At 41.9% G+C, this 12,893-nt stretch overlaps 1 protein-coding gene across 4 annotated transcripts in view; it reads right to left on the bottom strand.

Moving 5' to 3' along the window:
- The window catches only part of CNNM2 (cyclin and CBS domain divalent metal cation transport mediator 2), a 143,270-nt gene extending 130,377 nt beyond the window's left edge, over positions 1-12,893 (bottom strand). For 2 of the 4 annotated variants that reach the window (XR_006209063.1, XM_042960335.1), the window contains exon 1: positions 11,164-12,893. Coding sequence is in view for 3 of the 4 variants with exons in the window: in XM_042960335.1 (XP_042816269.1) it covers positions 11,164-12,784 (1,621 nt within the window). In the remaining variant the exon portion in view is untranslated. The remainder of the gene's footprint in view (positions 1-11,163) is intronic. The other 2 variants (XM_007080291.3, XM_042960334.1) reach the window with 2 other exon arrangements.

The following is a 12,893-nucleotide window of genomic DNA, read 5'->3' as shown; positions in this document are numbered from 1 at the left end:
GATCTATGAAAAATTTGTATGGAAATGTAAGGGATCTGGGGTGTATGGGTGGCTCAGTTGGTTAAGCATCTGACTCTTGATCTCAGATGATCTGCTGTGAGCCGAGAGCCTGCTTAAGATTCTCCCTCTCCCTCTCTCTCTCTCTCTCTCTGCCCCTCCCTCACTCTCGCTATCTCTCAAAATCGGCAACTAAACTTAAAAAAAGAAAGAAAGAAAGAAATGTAAGGTATCCCGACAACCAAAACTATCATGGAAAAGAACAAAGTTGAAGAAATTCCTACTTCCCAATATCCAAACTTACTACAAAGCTACAAGAACCAAAACAGTGTGTCACTGACATATGTCTTCCTTATGATCTGTATGGATCAGTGGAACAGACATTAGAGTCCAGAAATAAATCTCATGTTTATGGTTAAATGACTTGTGACAAGGATGCTAAGACAATTCAATGAAGAAAAAACAGTCTTTTCAACAAATGGTACTGGAACTACTTGATATCAACATACAAAAAGAGGAAGTTAGACCTCTACCTCGGACCATATACAAAAATTAACTCAAAATGGATTAAAAACCCAAATATGAGAGCTAAAACTATTAAAATCTTAGACAAAAATAGAGTCATAAATCCTCATGACCTTGGATTAGGCAATGGTTTCTTAGATATGACAATAAAAACAAAACAACAAGAGAAAAAAGGGATAAACTGGACATCAAAATTAGAAATTTTTCTGCTTTAAAGGTTACTACCAAGAAAATGAAAAGACACCTCACAGAATGAGAAAAAAAATATTTGCAAATCTTATATCTGATAAGTATATATGATACAGTATTCAGAATAAAGAATTCTTACAAGTCAATAATAAAGACAAATAATCCAACTTAAAAATGGGCAAAGGACCTGAAGATATGCAAAGGGCCAATAAACATACAAAGAGATGCTCAACACCATTAGACATTAGGGAAATGCAAATCAAAACCACAATGAGATACTATTTCACACCTACTTGGGTGACTATAATAATTTTAAAAAATTATTCAATATAGTAACAAGGGTTGGCAAAGATATGGAGAAACTGGAACCCTAATACATTGTTGGTGGGAATGTAAAATGGTACATCCACTCTGGAAAACAATTTGGCAGTTTCTCAAACAGTTGAAAATAGAGTTACCATTTGACCCATCAATCCTGCTCCTATGTATCTACACAAGAGAAATGAAAACATACGTTGACACAAAAACATGTATACCAATATTCACAGCAAATTATTTATAATAGTCAAAAGGTAGAAACAGCCTAAATGTCCACAAGTGATAAATGGATGAAAAAAATACAGTGTACATCCATAATATGGAATATTATTTGACTACAAAAGGAATTAAATACTGATACATGCTACAACATGGATGAAACGTTGAAAACATTATGCTAAGTGAAAGAAGCTTAGACACAAAAGGCCACACTGTGTATGATTTCAATTAAGTGAAATGTATAGAACAGGCGAAGCCCTAGAGACAGAAAATAGAGTAATGGTTTCCAGGGAATGTAAGGAATGGGGAATGGAGAGTGACTGCTAACAGGTACAGGGTTTCTTTCTGGAGTAATGAAAATGTTCTGGAAGTAGACAGTGGTAATGGCTGCACAACCTTGTGAATGCACGAAAAACCACCAAGTTATACGCTATGTGAATTATATCGCAATTTTAAAAAAAAACAAAAAAACCTTTAACCATTGCTTCAGCAGTAAAATGTCCCTCAGGAGAAATGGAATAATATGATTTCCCTAATATGAGCAAAGGTTAGTTTTCCCAGTATCAAGATTCATAATGTTCAGCAGAATTGAATTTTTCCAGCTACTGTTATTGTACAAAGCTAACAATGAGATTTTTTGCAAAGACTGGCTATTATCACCCTATCCTAAAACATCAACTATTCTCCCTTTTTCCATGTTCTGTTTCAGTCCGTACACCTGAATATTTTTGTATGCCTATAATCCATGCAAAATAATCAATGTAAATTTTCCCATATTGCTGTGTGGCCTTCACCGTTATCATTAAATGGTTATAATTAGTTTACATCTAAAAATTTCTTAACTCCTTCCCTCCAAGCTCTGCCTTGAAGTGTTAGACATTTATTTCCAATTTTTCACTCTTTGTAGATAACGTTGCAATACACGAGCAACATGAAAAGCCAACATAGCTTTTTTCTTCTCTTGAATTATACTACTGAATTTAAGGTTTCGGGGGGAGGGGGCTAATTACTGAACCATAAGGTAGGACATTGTAATGACTTCTGGTTGCCTTCCAAAAAGTACTACAAATTTGCACTGCACTAAGCAACAAAAATTTGCTATGCTAGACATTACCATTTTTTAATGCTTTTGATACAATCAATATGAAAAGATTTTATCAAACTAATTTGAGATCTTCCTTAAAGTCCTCAAACTTCAGGGGCGCCTGGGTGGCGCAGTCGGTTGGGCGTCCGACTTCAGCCAGGTCACGATCTCGCGGTCCGTGAGTTCGAGCCCCGCGTCAGGCTCTGGGCTGATGGCTCGGAGCCTGGAGCCTGTTTCCGATTCTGTGTCTCCCTCTCTCTCTGCCCCTCCCCCGTTCATGCTCTGTCTCTCTCTGTCCCCAAAATAAATAAAAAACGTTGAAAAAAAAAAATTAAAAAAAAAAAAAAAAAAAAAAGTCCTCAAACTTCAGTCATTCAAGGGTTTCTAAAATCCACGAGCACTTGTTCTATCTCATAAACTTTGCTGTCTTTTTTGGTCACTTAGTCAAAGAGAATGAAGATTTTTATTATTATTATTATTATAGTTGACACGCATTACATTAGTTTCAGGTGTACAACACAGTGATTTGACAACTATACATAACGCTACGCTCCCCACAAGTGTAGCTACCATCTGTCACTATACAATGCCATCACAATACCAGTGACTACGTTCCCTGAGCTGTACCTATTATCTCTGTGACTCATTCATTCCATAACTGGAAGCCTATACCTCCCACTCCCCTCCGCCCATTTTGCCTTCCCCCTTCAGCCCCCTCCCCTCTGGCAACCACCAGTTTCTTCTCTGTATTTATGGCTCTATTCCTGCTTTTTTGTTTGTTTGTTTGTTTGTTCATTTGTTTTCTTTTTTAGATTCAACATGTAAGTGAAACCATATGGTATTCGTCTTTCCCTGACTGACTTATTTCACTTAGCAAATCCATCCAGGTTGTTGCAAATGGCAAAATTTCATTATTTTTTATTGCTAAGTAACAGTCCATTGTATGTATGTCTCCTTTATCTATTCATCTATCGATGGACACACGGGCTACTTCCATATTAGCTACTGTAAATAATGTTGCAATAAACATAGGAGTGCTTATATCTTTCAAATTAGCGTTTTCATTTTCTTTGGGTAACTACTCCGTCGTGGAATTACTGGATTATATGGAAATTCCCTTGTTAATTTTTTGAGGACCTTCCATACTGTTTTTCACAGAGGCCACATCAATTTGCATTCCCACCAAGAGTGCACACAGGTTCGTTTTTCTCCACATCCTCACCAACACTTGTTATTTCCTGTCTTTTTGATACTAGCCAGGATGGAGACATTTTTTAATTCAGTGTGCTTACTCTACGGAGGGTAGGACATGTAATTGATTGTTCTGTTTTCCTTCAAAATATGTACACACGTGGCTATCTTGCCCAGTAACAGCAACTGTTAGAAAAGAGACAGAGCCTGGAATTCAATCACAATAAAAAAACTAACACACAAACAAACAAACCTACGATGATGAGCTCCTTTCAAGATTTGGTCATCCATAACAACTATGAGCACAGATGGCTCAAGGTGTCTCCTGACTGGCACTACCCAGTCGAGAGAAAGACCAAGAACGATGAAGAGTCTACAGAATCATCATGACAAAAATAATGGTTAACTGAGCACTAAGTGCCAGGTGCCACTAGAAGCATTTTTACATTCATTACCACATTAATTCTTACTAAGCACCTTATGAGTCAGAAAATCTCCCATTTTACTGTGGAAAAAACAGAGGCTTAAAGAGAGTAAGTTACTTGTCCAAAGTAGATCCAGGAAGAGAACATTTTTCTTAACCTTTGCATTAGCAAGTGGTATCTTCCCCGCAGGATGTAAATTCAGAGACAGAAATATTCCCACCTAGGTCTGACAGCAAGGGCGGGAGGTGGTTAAGTATGAAGAAATGAGGAGTTCCCCATCATTACAGCAGTGTTTACAATCAGTGGTAGCACTAATATAAAACAGGGGAAGACTCAGCACCCCCATTATCCCCATCAACCCCTAAGCCAACCTAATAAGCATATCATGTACAGTGGGTGCTTGTTATTAGTCCCCCAGTTCCCCCTTCCAAAGTGTGCTACCCCTAAATTCCCTCTGCATAAGCATTCCAGAGTTGCCAGCATATGTGCTGTTGAAAGAAAGAATACTTCTTAGTGTCTCTCTTTTTCTTGTTTTAAGATTTTATATATTTTTTTATGTAATCTCTACACCCCAACGTGGGGCTCAAACTCACAATCCAGAGATCCAGCCAGCACCCCTGGTGTCTCTCTTTTTCAATGTTGGTAGGATCAGGATTTCTGGTTTGTGTTTGGAGAAAAAGCAGGTGAACAGATAATACTAAAATAAATCGTATTCAATCCTAGTCATCCATTTCCATGTATTGAGTTTAATAAACATTCTTTATATTCCAAGCAAAGCTTACTGGAATGGAAGTTTACTACCAGTTACATATATGCATTTAGAAGATAGGGCCCCTTAGAAAGAAATATACTACTTTAAACAGAACTAAATTAAATATCTAATTGGATTCCAGAGGTTTGTTTTTTAAAGTCTAAGTATTTAAAGAACAAATAAAACCATAAATATTAGGTTGGCTCAGTCTATTTTGTGGGTTTTCCTGGTTAATGATATTTTAAACTGTGTTTAGATTTGCTAATAATTAATATTAACTGGTCCCTCCCAGTAGTTTGGAATGTTTCAAAATGTAAATAATTCTGGGCCCTTTGTGAGGAGAGGCAGGTAGTGTGTAATCCCCACAAAAATCAAGAGAAAAAGCAGAATGAGGTCCTTCCATGTTTTGTCCAAACCATACTAAATGAGAGCTAGTATTCACTTACAGTGTCTCCTGGCCTAAAAAGTTCCATGGTCCTATTATCACAAATAACCTTCTCAAAACAGGCATGATTTTCTGTAAGAACTTAACTTATATTATTTTTAAAAAAATTAAAAAAGGACACAGAGGACAGATAGATGCATGAATGCGACGCATACCTCAAGTGCCTTGATGAATATTTCAATGGGAAATTTACAGACCTATACTGTGAACAAAAGTTAAAAGAGCCAAAAAAGTTTCACCCTAAAGTCCCAAATCCAATCTTCATTACTCTCGTAGAATAAAACACATCATTCATGGATATCCAAAATGAGTTAACTCAAAAGAAACACCTTATATTTAACTAGTGAGACTTGAAGCAATCTCAATACCCATTTCTTTTTTTTTATTTAAGTTTTTATTTATTTTGAGAGAAGGAGAGAGCACAGGTGCAAGTGGGGGAGGGGCAGAGAGAGAGAGACAGAGAGAGAGCGCACTGATCCCAAGCAGGCTCCACGCCATCAGCACCAAGCCCAATGCGGGTCATGATCCCACCAACTGTGAGATCGCAACCTGAGCAGAAATCAAGATTTGGACACTCAACTGAATGAGCCACCGAGGTGCTCCAATACCCATTTCTTAAAGTACTCTCCTAGTCTGACCTCAGCAGAGTTAAAAACTCAATCAAAGTGGGGCACCTGGGTGGCTCAGTTGGTTGAGCATCTGACTTTGGCTCAGGTCATGATCTCACGGTTCGTGGGTTCGAGCCTTGCATCTGACTCTGTGCTGGCAGCTCAGAGCCTGGAGCCTGCCTCGGATTCTGTGTCTCCCTCTCTCTCTGCCCCTCCCCCACTTGCACTTTGTCTCTGTCTCTCTTTCTCTCTTTCTCTCTCAAAAAATAAACATAAAAAAAAATCAAACAAAGCAATAAATTAACATAAAATGAGCTCATACGTTCAGATTTATTTTCTGTGTAACAAAATGCCTACCAAAGATGGCTTGAATCCAGGATGTCAAAAAATATTGACATCAACATCACAGGGCAAAAACCAATGGCAAACCTGAATATTTGCTTTTTCAAGGATGCAGCCACCTTTAACTCTGACCAGAATACCTTTAACTTGGGACCAGAAGGCCTGCCAGATGGAGTGGGAAGCACTCCAGTCTAGAAACAGGAACGCGGATTCTGGTCATGTTGATGCTACTGACTAGGTGGGTAGCCCTAAGCAAGTCACTTAACTTTCTTTCCTTCTCAGGGTTTACTTTCCCTATTTACAAGGTTGACTAGACCAACGTTTTAGAAATTCACCTAATCACAGGGTAACTGTTAACAATATGCATTCCAAAGCTCCTTCCCTAGATTTTGGTTCAGGATATCTCTGAGTGAGGCCTAGGACCTTATTCTTAATAAGTGATCCAGGGGTGCCTGAGTGGCTCAGTCGGTTAAGTATCCAACTCGTGGTTGCGGCTCAGGTCATGATCTCATGGTTCAGTTCGAGCCCCACGTTGGGCTCCACGCTTCAGTGCGGAACCTGCTTGGGACTCTTTCTCCCTCTCTCTCTGACCCTCCCCTGCTCATGCGCACTCTCTCTCTCTCTCTCTCTCTCTCTCTCTCGCTCTTGCTCTCAAAATAAATAAATAAACAAAAAAAAAAAGTGACTCAAGTAGTTCTTATCATTTGGTAAGTTTCACAAACACTGGAGGAGACCATCCTCAAGCTGCCTGCCTTCCACCTCCGATTCTATGCTATCTGGATATTTCAGACTGATGATCTAAAAACACACAAAATTATAATAGTTTCACATTGTTACTGTACAAAATTAATAAACATACAAGATCAAAGAAGCAAATATATCCACCCACCCATCCCTGACATCATTCATACCTTTAAACACGAATAAAAACATCCTCCTCCATTCTAGGCAAGCAGAACACTTTCTTGGGTGAAGAAAACGTTTTCAACATTAAACTCTCAGCACACCGATATGGCAAGACTTGTGTTAGAGGAAGAGAGAATTGCTTAAGCTAAAGTTTTAAGTGAAAACTACACGTTACACTCTACTCTTGCCCCTGCAAGAGCATTACCTGGTGATGCTACCTGCTCCCAGCTAAGAAAAAGCTACACGGAAGCCTGGCTAAGTCCCTAGGAGCTATTAAACTGCATTCTCTGCAGTACTGGAATGCAATGGTGACAAAGCAAAAGGAAAAAACAAAACAAAACAACAATAACCAGTTACTAATTCTTCATATTCAACCCCAGTACAGTCAACTGAGTGGCCAAGAGTTCACGATGTCTTATAAGGAAGGTTTGGTCAGGTCAATGGAGAACACCTTATGTCCTTTCGGCATACAAAGGTAGCAACCTTCAATTTAGCTTTTCTTCCCTCTGAACTATTTTGCTTCAGTTTTTCTGGAATTCTCATAATCTCCTCATAAGGTTCACTTTTATTCTCTTATTTAGGCTTATAAGTAACTATGAAAGTAACAAAACAGAAAGAGAAAGACTGCAAGGAGCACAGAGGGGCAGAGTTGTAAACGACGCACATTAGCAATTAATTATTATACAGGTGGCATTTACAAAACTGCAAATAAAATCAAGATTAAACCACAAAACTGAGTTTGAGTCATTCTTGCAACAGAAGCAGATAAGAAACAAGAATGAAACATGACTATATAGTTCAGCTATTAGAGAAACAGCTGTAGAGTATTCCATTAAGTCCATTATAATGTATAACTAGCATATTATTGCAGTATAAAACATTTTCAAAATGAAACTCGATGCTTTGCATGGAAATAGAATTCTTTAGATTTAGGGTCACACGGGCCAAAAAACTGATTTTGTTTTAATGGCAAGTGGGGAAGCCAACTGTTATGTACAACATCACAGAAGCAAGAGATTAAAAGCCACGTATATGTTTAAATACATTTCTGTGTCTGTTGCCCAACAAGCTCTGAAGCAAAGTGTTTTGACAAAAAAGCAAACTTCACACTCAAAACAGAAATGTAAGATCAGAATCAAGGGGACCAGCGTAATGGTTAAGCATAGGGTGGCTAAGAGCCCGAGTCTGGCTGTCACACAGACCTGAGTTAAAACCCAAATCAACAAATTGCTGTGTGACCTTGAACAAATCTTGTAACCTAAGCCTCAATTTCTTCATTTGCAAAATGGAGAAAATGCTCTGCTCGGCCATTATGAGATTTAAACAAGGTAATTCAGGTAAACCATTCAGCCCTGTACCTGGCACAGTAAATAAATAATAAGCTAACTCTAAAATTAATGTAATTACTGTCTTCCAACCTCAAGGAAAGCTAAGAGTTTCTAGGTGGCCAGGCAAAAAGTTCTAATCAGTAGAAAGAAGACATTCACATACACTTCTATAAAGGTAGCTTTTCATTTCTTTTCACATTGAGAACCTTACTTCTCCTCAGTAAAGCATAACTCCCACCAATGATGTACAGCTCTAGTAAGGAAAGACTTCAGTGCAGACGTTCTTAGTTGGGAAGGGCAATTTTCAATGAGATCTGGACTAATGACCTAACAGTTTGGGAGTTGCGGTTAGTATTGTTAGGAGAAAGAGGGAAAAAGAGGAAGAAAAAGGCTTCAGACCATCCCACACACCATTATTCAATGGAGAAAAAAAACAATAAAGGTTAACTGTTCACGTTATTTCAAACTGAATTAGAAAATAAAGAAAACAGTATCTGGTGAAATATTTTAACTCAGAGGGAAGAAAGAACTAACACAGCTGTTAGTAAGGTGAAAGCGGCCAAACTCCTCAAAAAAAAAGATCAAGAAAGGGAAGGTGAAAAGTAAGTTGTTCCTACCGTGTAAGTAACAAACACCCACTCTATCCTTTTAAGACTATGGCCGAAATTTCCCATTGGCAACCAACTGTCTTAGCCTGTTCTTCCAAATATGCCACTGACTTAGGCATACCTTTAACCTGTACTCTCTTCTTAACCAAATACATCACTCTGGTTAAGGACAAAAATAAAGTCCTGTGCACTATTTTTCAAAAACGCATGGGAAAATACTAGGAATTCTGTTATCTAAAGGTACTGTGAGAGGTAACGTTGGGGAGAAAAGGTTCCTCCTGAAACAATAAACCACAGGGAATAAGTAGGAATATTGCTCAAGGACAACCAAAAACAGGTTTCAAAATAATGCAAATTTTGAAATTTTGGGGTAGGAGCAAGATCAATGAGTTGTAAGGTGAAGCGCTAAAGCCTCCAAGGGAAAAAAAAAAAGATACAGAAGTGAAGAAAGGCTTCAGCAGGGAGGACACACTGGTGTTTCAATCCATCAGCAGATGTGCAAAAATTTCAAATAAAAAAAAAAACCCACAGAATAAATTATTAAGTCTCAATGTTGCAAAATTTAGCCATAGGAAGAAAATTAAGTATTTCAGAGGCATTTTCAAGCACTGCAAGGTATCTTTCTGTACTAGAGATGTTACCGCAAAATGAAAGAAGAGATTGGTCAGATGCTCTAATTAACAACTCAGCAGTGAAGGGATAATGACACCCCCGAAAAGAAGCTCTGTCACCTAGAGATAATGGACATTTTCTTTTTACTGTTTAAGAATCCAGAAGAATCTCCCTCTGCTTTTAAATGCAAATTACCCATCTCTGAGGCACATTCTGCTCTATTCCTTTATCTGAAAATTACTGCAATGTGATCCCGTTCCAGAGAGGACACCATTCAGCCCGGAAAATGGAATTAGGGCAACCACACGCGCTCTGGGGATGTTCAGATCACCACGTCCAGTGAGCTGTCACCACCTACACATGGCCTTTTTCAGTGGAGAGACCGCTATGAGGGCTCAAAATTCTATCTGCAGAAGGAAAACTTAGTTTTGAGGACTATCAGGTCATTAAAGGTTACATACACATTTTCATACCTGCACTAGCACCATAGCAATGAAACAGTTCGGCAGCCCTTGGTCTTCAAAAAACCATGTTATTTACTGGAAACTCTCTTTAAAGACAGAATGTCGGTAACAACAGTACAAGGTGCTATTTGCCGGTTCATTACAATGGTCAAACAAACAAAAAATACCATCACGCAAGAAAGGTGAGCACATCAGACTGTGCGCTTCTCTTCCATGTTAAAACTCCCTCTAGAATAGTAAACACTGACTTGGAAGAAACACTTCAACTTAAAATATCAAGAGATCAAGGTTAAAAAGAACACTTTTAAACCAGAAAAACTGGAGAAATAAATAAACCACAATAGAGGGAGTCATCCCATTGTTAAAGGTTCAAGATTTCCGCCCAAACCACATGTGGTTTGGGAAATTTTATTCGTCAGATGAATATAAACAAACAGTGAAGAAAGCCAGGCAAGATAGCCTCATAAAAGTTTAACTTACCTCTAGTCTTTCCAAGTTACATATTAGTAACTAACTTTACTTTTTAAAAAACCCTCTTTCCTAGCTAAGTAAGTTACATCCAAATGACTGAATCTTTTTGGTGATACCTGGCTGACCCCATCCCCTATCATCAAAGGCAGACCTCAATCTGCCCCACAGCTGGCCCGACAACCGGGAACAAAAACTGAAAATGTACTTCCAATCTCTGAAACATCGGTGAATGTTTAAGGAGGAGGAAAAAGATTGTGTTGAGTTTAGAAAGGCTATTCAAATGTTTTCCAAATGCCTGAGATAAGTACATGTCAACCAGATGGCACAGCATGGCATTAGCTGGCCCTTACTTGCATCTACCCATTTAGAACCCCGGTGATGAATGCCGCAAACCCCTCAAGCCCAGAGGGACGGCAGTATCATGCACAGAAAATCGAAAGCCTGCGTTTTGAAATGTGAACAAGAGAATGACGGTAGTCTTGGGCTTTTAAAAAACCTACAAGCGCTTCCTAGTTCAATCCATCCCCAAATCCATGCCACCCTTTCAACTTTGCAATTAAGAGAGAGGAGAAATTCCGGTCAACTCGCCTTGGGGGGTTGGTCTGAGGGTAGAGGGCTCAAGTAGGGAGGAGGATGGAGAGAGAAAGAGCAAGCCAATGAAAGATACCAAAATTTCCCACCTTTCTTAAATTCTTCCAGCATAGCGTCCAACTTGGTGTCATTGAAAACAAAGTGCAAGGGGTGGTTATAAAATTTAGTGATGGTTTTCAGGGGAGTACAGTCATCTGGATCCACGAAGGCCAAGTCTTTGACAAAGAGGAGGTCCACGATGTTGGAGCGCTCCCCCTCAAACACTGGAATACGAGTGTAGCCGCTCTCCATGATCTCCGACATGGTGTTGAAGTCCAGAATGGCTTCGCCGGTGATCATGAAGCAGTCCCGGAGCGGAGTCATCACGTCCTCCACTGTCTTGGTGCGGAGCTCCAGCGCCCCTTGGATGATGTTCAGCTCCTCCTTAACGAGGTCGTTGTAGGGGTCGGTGACCCGGAGCATCTCCAGCAGTTTTTCCCGGTTATAGACAGTACCTATCTCCTGGCCCAGGACGCAGTCCAGCAGCTTGCTAACCGGGTAAGAAGCGGGGAAGGTCATCATCATGAAAAACTTGGTGAGGAAGATGGTGTTGGCCCCTACAGCCAGGCCGTGCCGGGAGCAGATGGCCTGGGGCACGATTTCCCCGAAGATGACGATGCCGATGGTGGAGACCACCACCGCCACGAGGCCGGAGCCGGCGATGTCGTCGAGCAGGATCGTGAGCGTGGTGTTGACCAGCACGTTGCCCAGCAGCAGTGAGCACAGCAGGTAGTTGCCCTGCCTGCGCACGGGCTCGATGCGCTTGGCGTAATTCTTCTCCTTCTCGGTGCCGCAGTTCTGCACGATGCGCAGCTCCATCGGGTCCAGGGCCATCAGCCCCAGGTTGAGGCCGCTGAACATGCCCGACAAGCACAGGAGCAGCGAAATGAAGATCACCTGCAGCCAGAAGGGCAGCAGAAACTTCTTCTCCTCGCCCACTATCATCTTGGTGTCCTCGCCGTCGTGATAAATCCAGGTGGTCTCGGCCCACGGGGGCGGCGGGAGCCCGGCCACCCCGGAGCCGCCCTTGGCCCCGACGGCGCCACTGGCGGACCCCGGGCCGCCGGCGCCCAGGGCTGGCGTGGAGAGCGATGTGCACAGGTAATAGGACTTGCTCTTCTCCATCTTGCGCAGCGGTTTGATCTCGATCTCAATGATGCCCGATGTACGGCGGTTGAGAATGATGTGGGGCAAGATGATGATATCTGAGGTGCGGATGCCGCAGCGCTGGGGGCCGCTGTCCGGCTCTGGCGGCGCGGGACCCCCCAGCCCGCGCTCGCCCGGGCTGTGGCGCCGCCGCTCGTGCTCGGTGAAGGCGATGCGGGACCACGTCTCGTTGTTGATGTTCTGCCCGTACACCCGCAGCTTGACCCGGGTCCGCTCGCTCACTCGCAGCGCCCCCCCTTCCATGAACGACACGTCGTTCGTGTCTTCCAGCCGCAAGCCGATGATCACCGTCTCCTCGTTCTCGCCCGCTGCTGCGCAGCCGCCCGCGCCGCAGCAGCAGCTCAGCAGTAGCAGCGGCAGCAGCCGCCCGGCCGCCGCCTGCAGGACCCCCCGGCCGCGGGCGCTGAGGCTGCGGCGCGCCGCCATCTTCCAAGTGGGCAGTGCGGCGGCTGCCTGCCCGCCCGCCATCTTTACTTCGGGTTCACAAGCGCCACAGCCAATCATAGGGTGGCTGCTCCAGCTGCGGCTTCATCCTTCCCACCCGGCGGCGCGAGCGCAGGCACCGGTCCCTGGGCGAGATTGCAGCGGAGCGTCCGCACACACCGTTCGGCAG

The sequence above is a fragment of the Panthera tigris genome, chromosome D2 (genome assembly GCF_018350195.1).
Source record: "Panthera tigris isolate Pti1 chromosome D2, P.tigris_Pti1_mat1.1, whole genome shotgun sequence".
NCBI classification, from domain to species: domain Eukaryota; kingdom Metazoa; phylum Chordata; class Mammalia; order Carnivora; family Felidae; genus Panthera; species Panthera tigris.
This window is presented reverse-complemented; position numbering and strand designations above follow the sequence as displayed.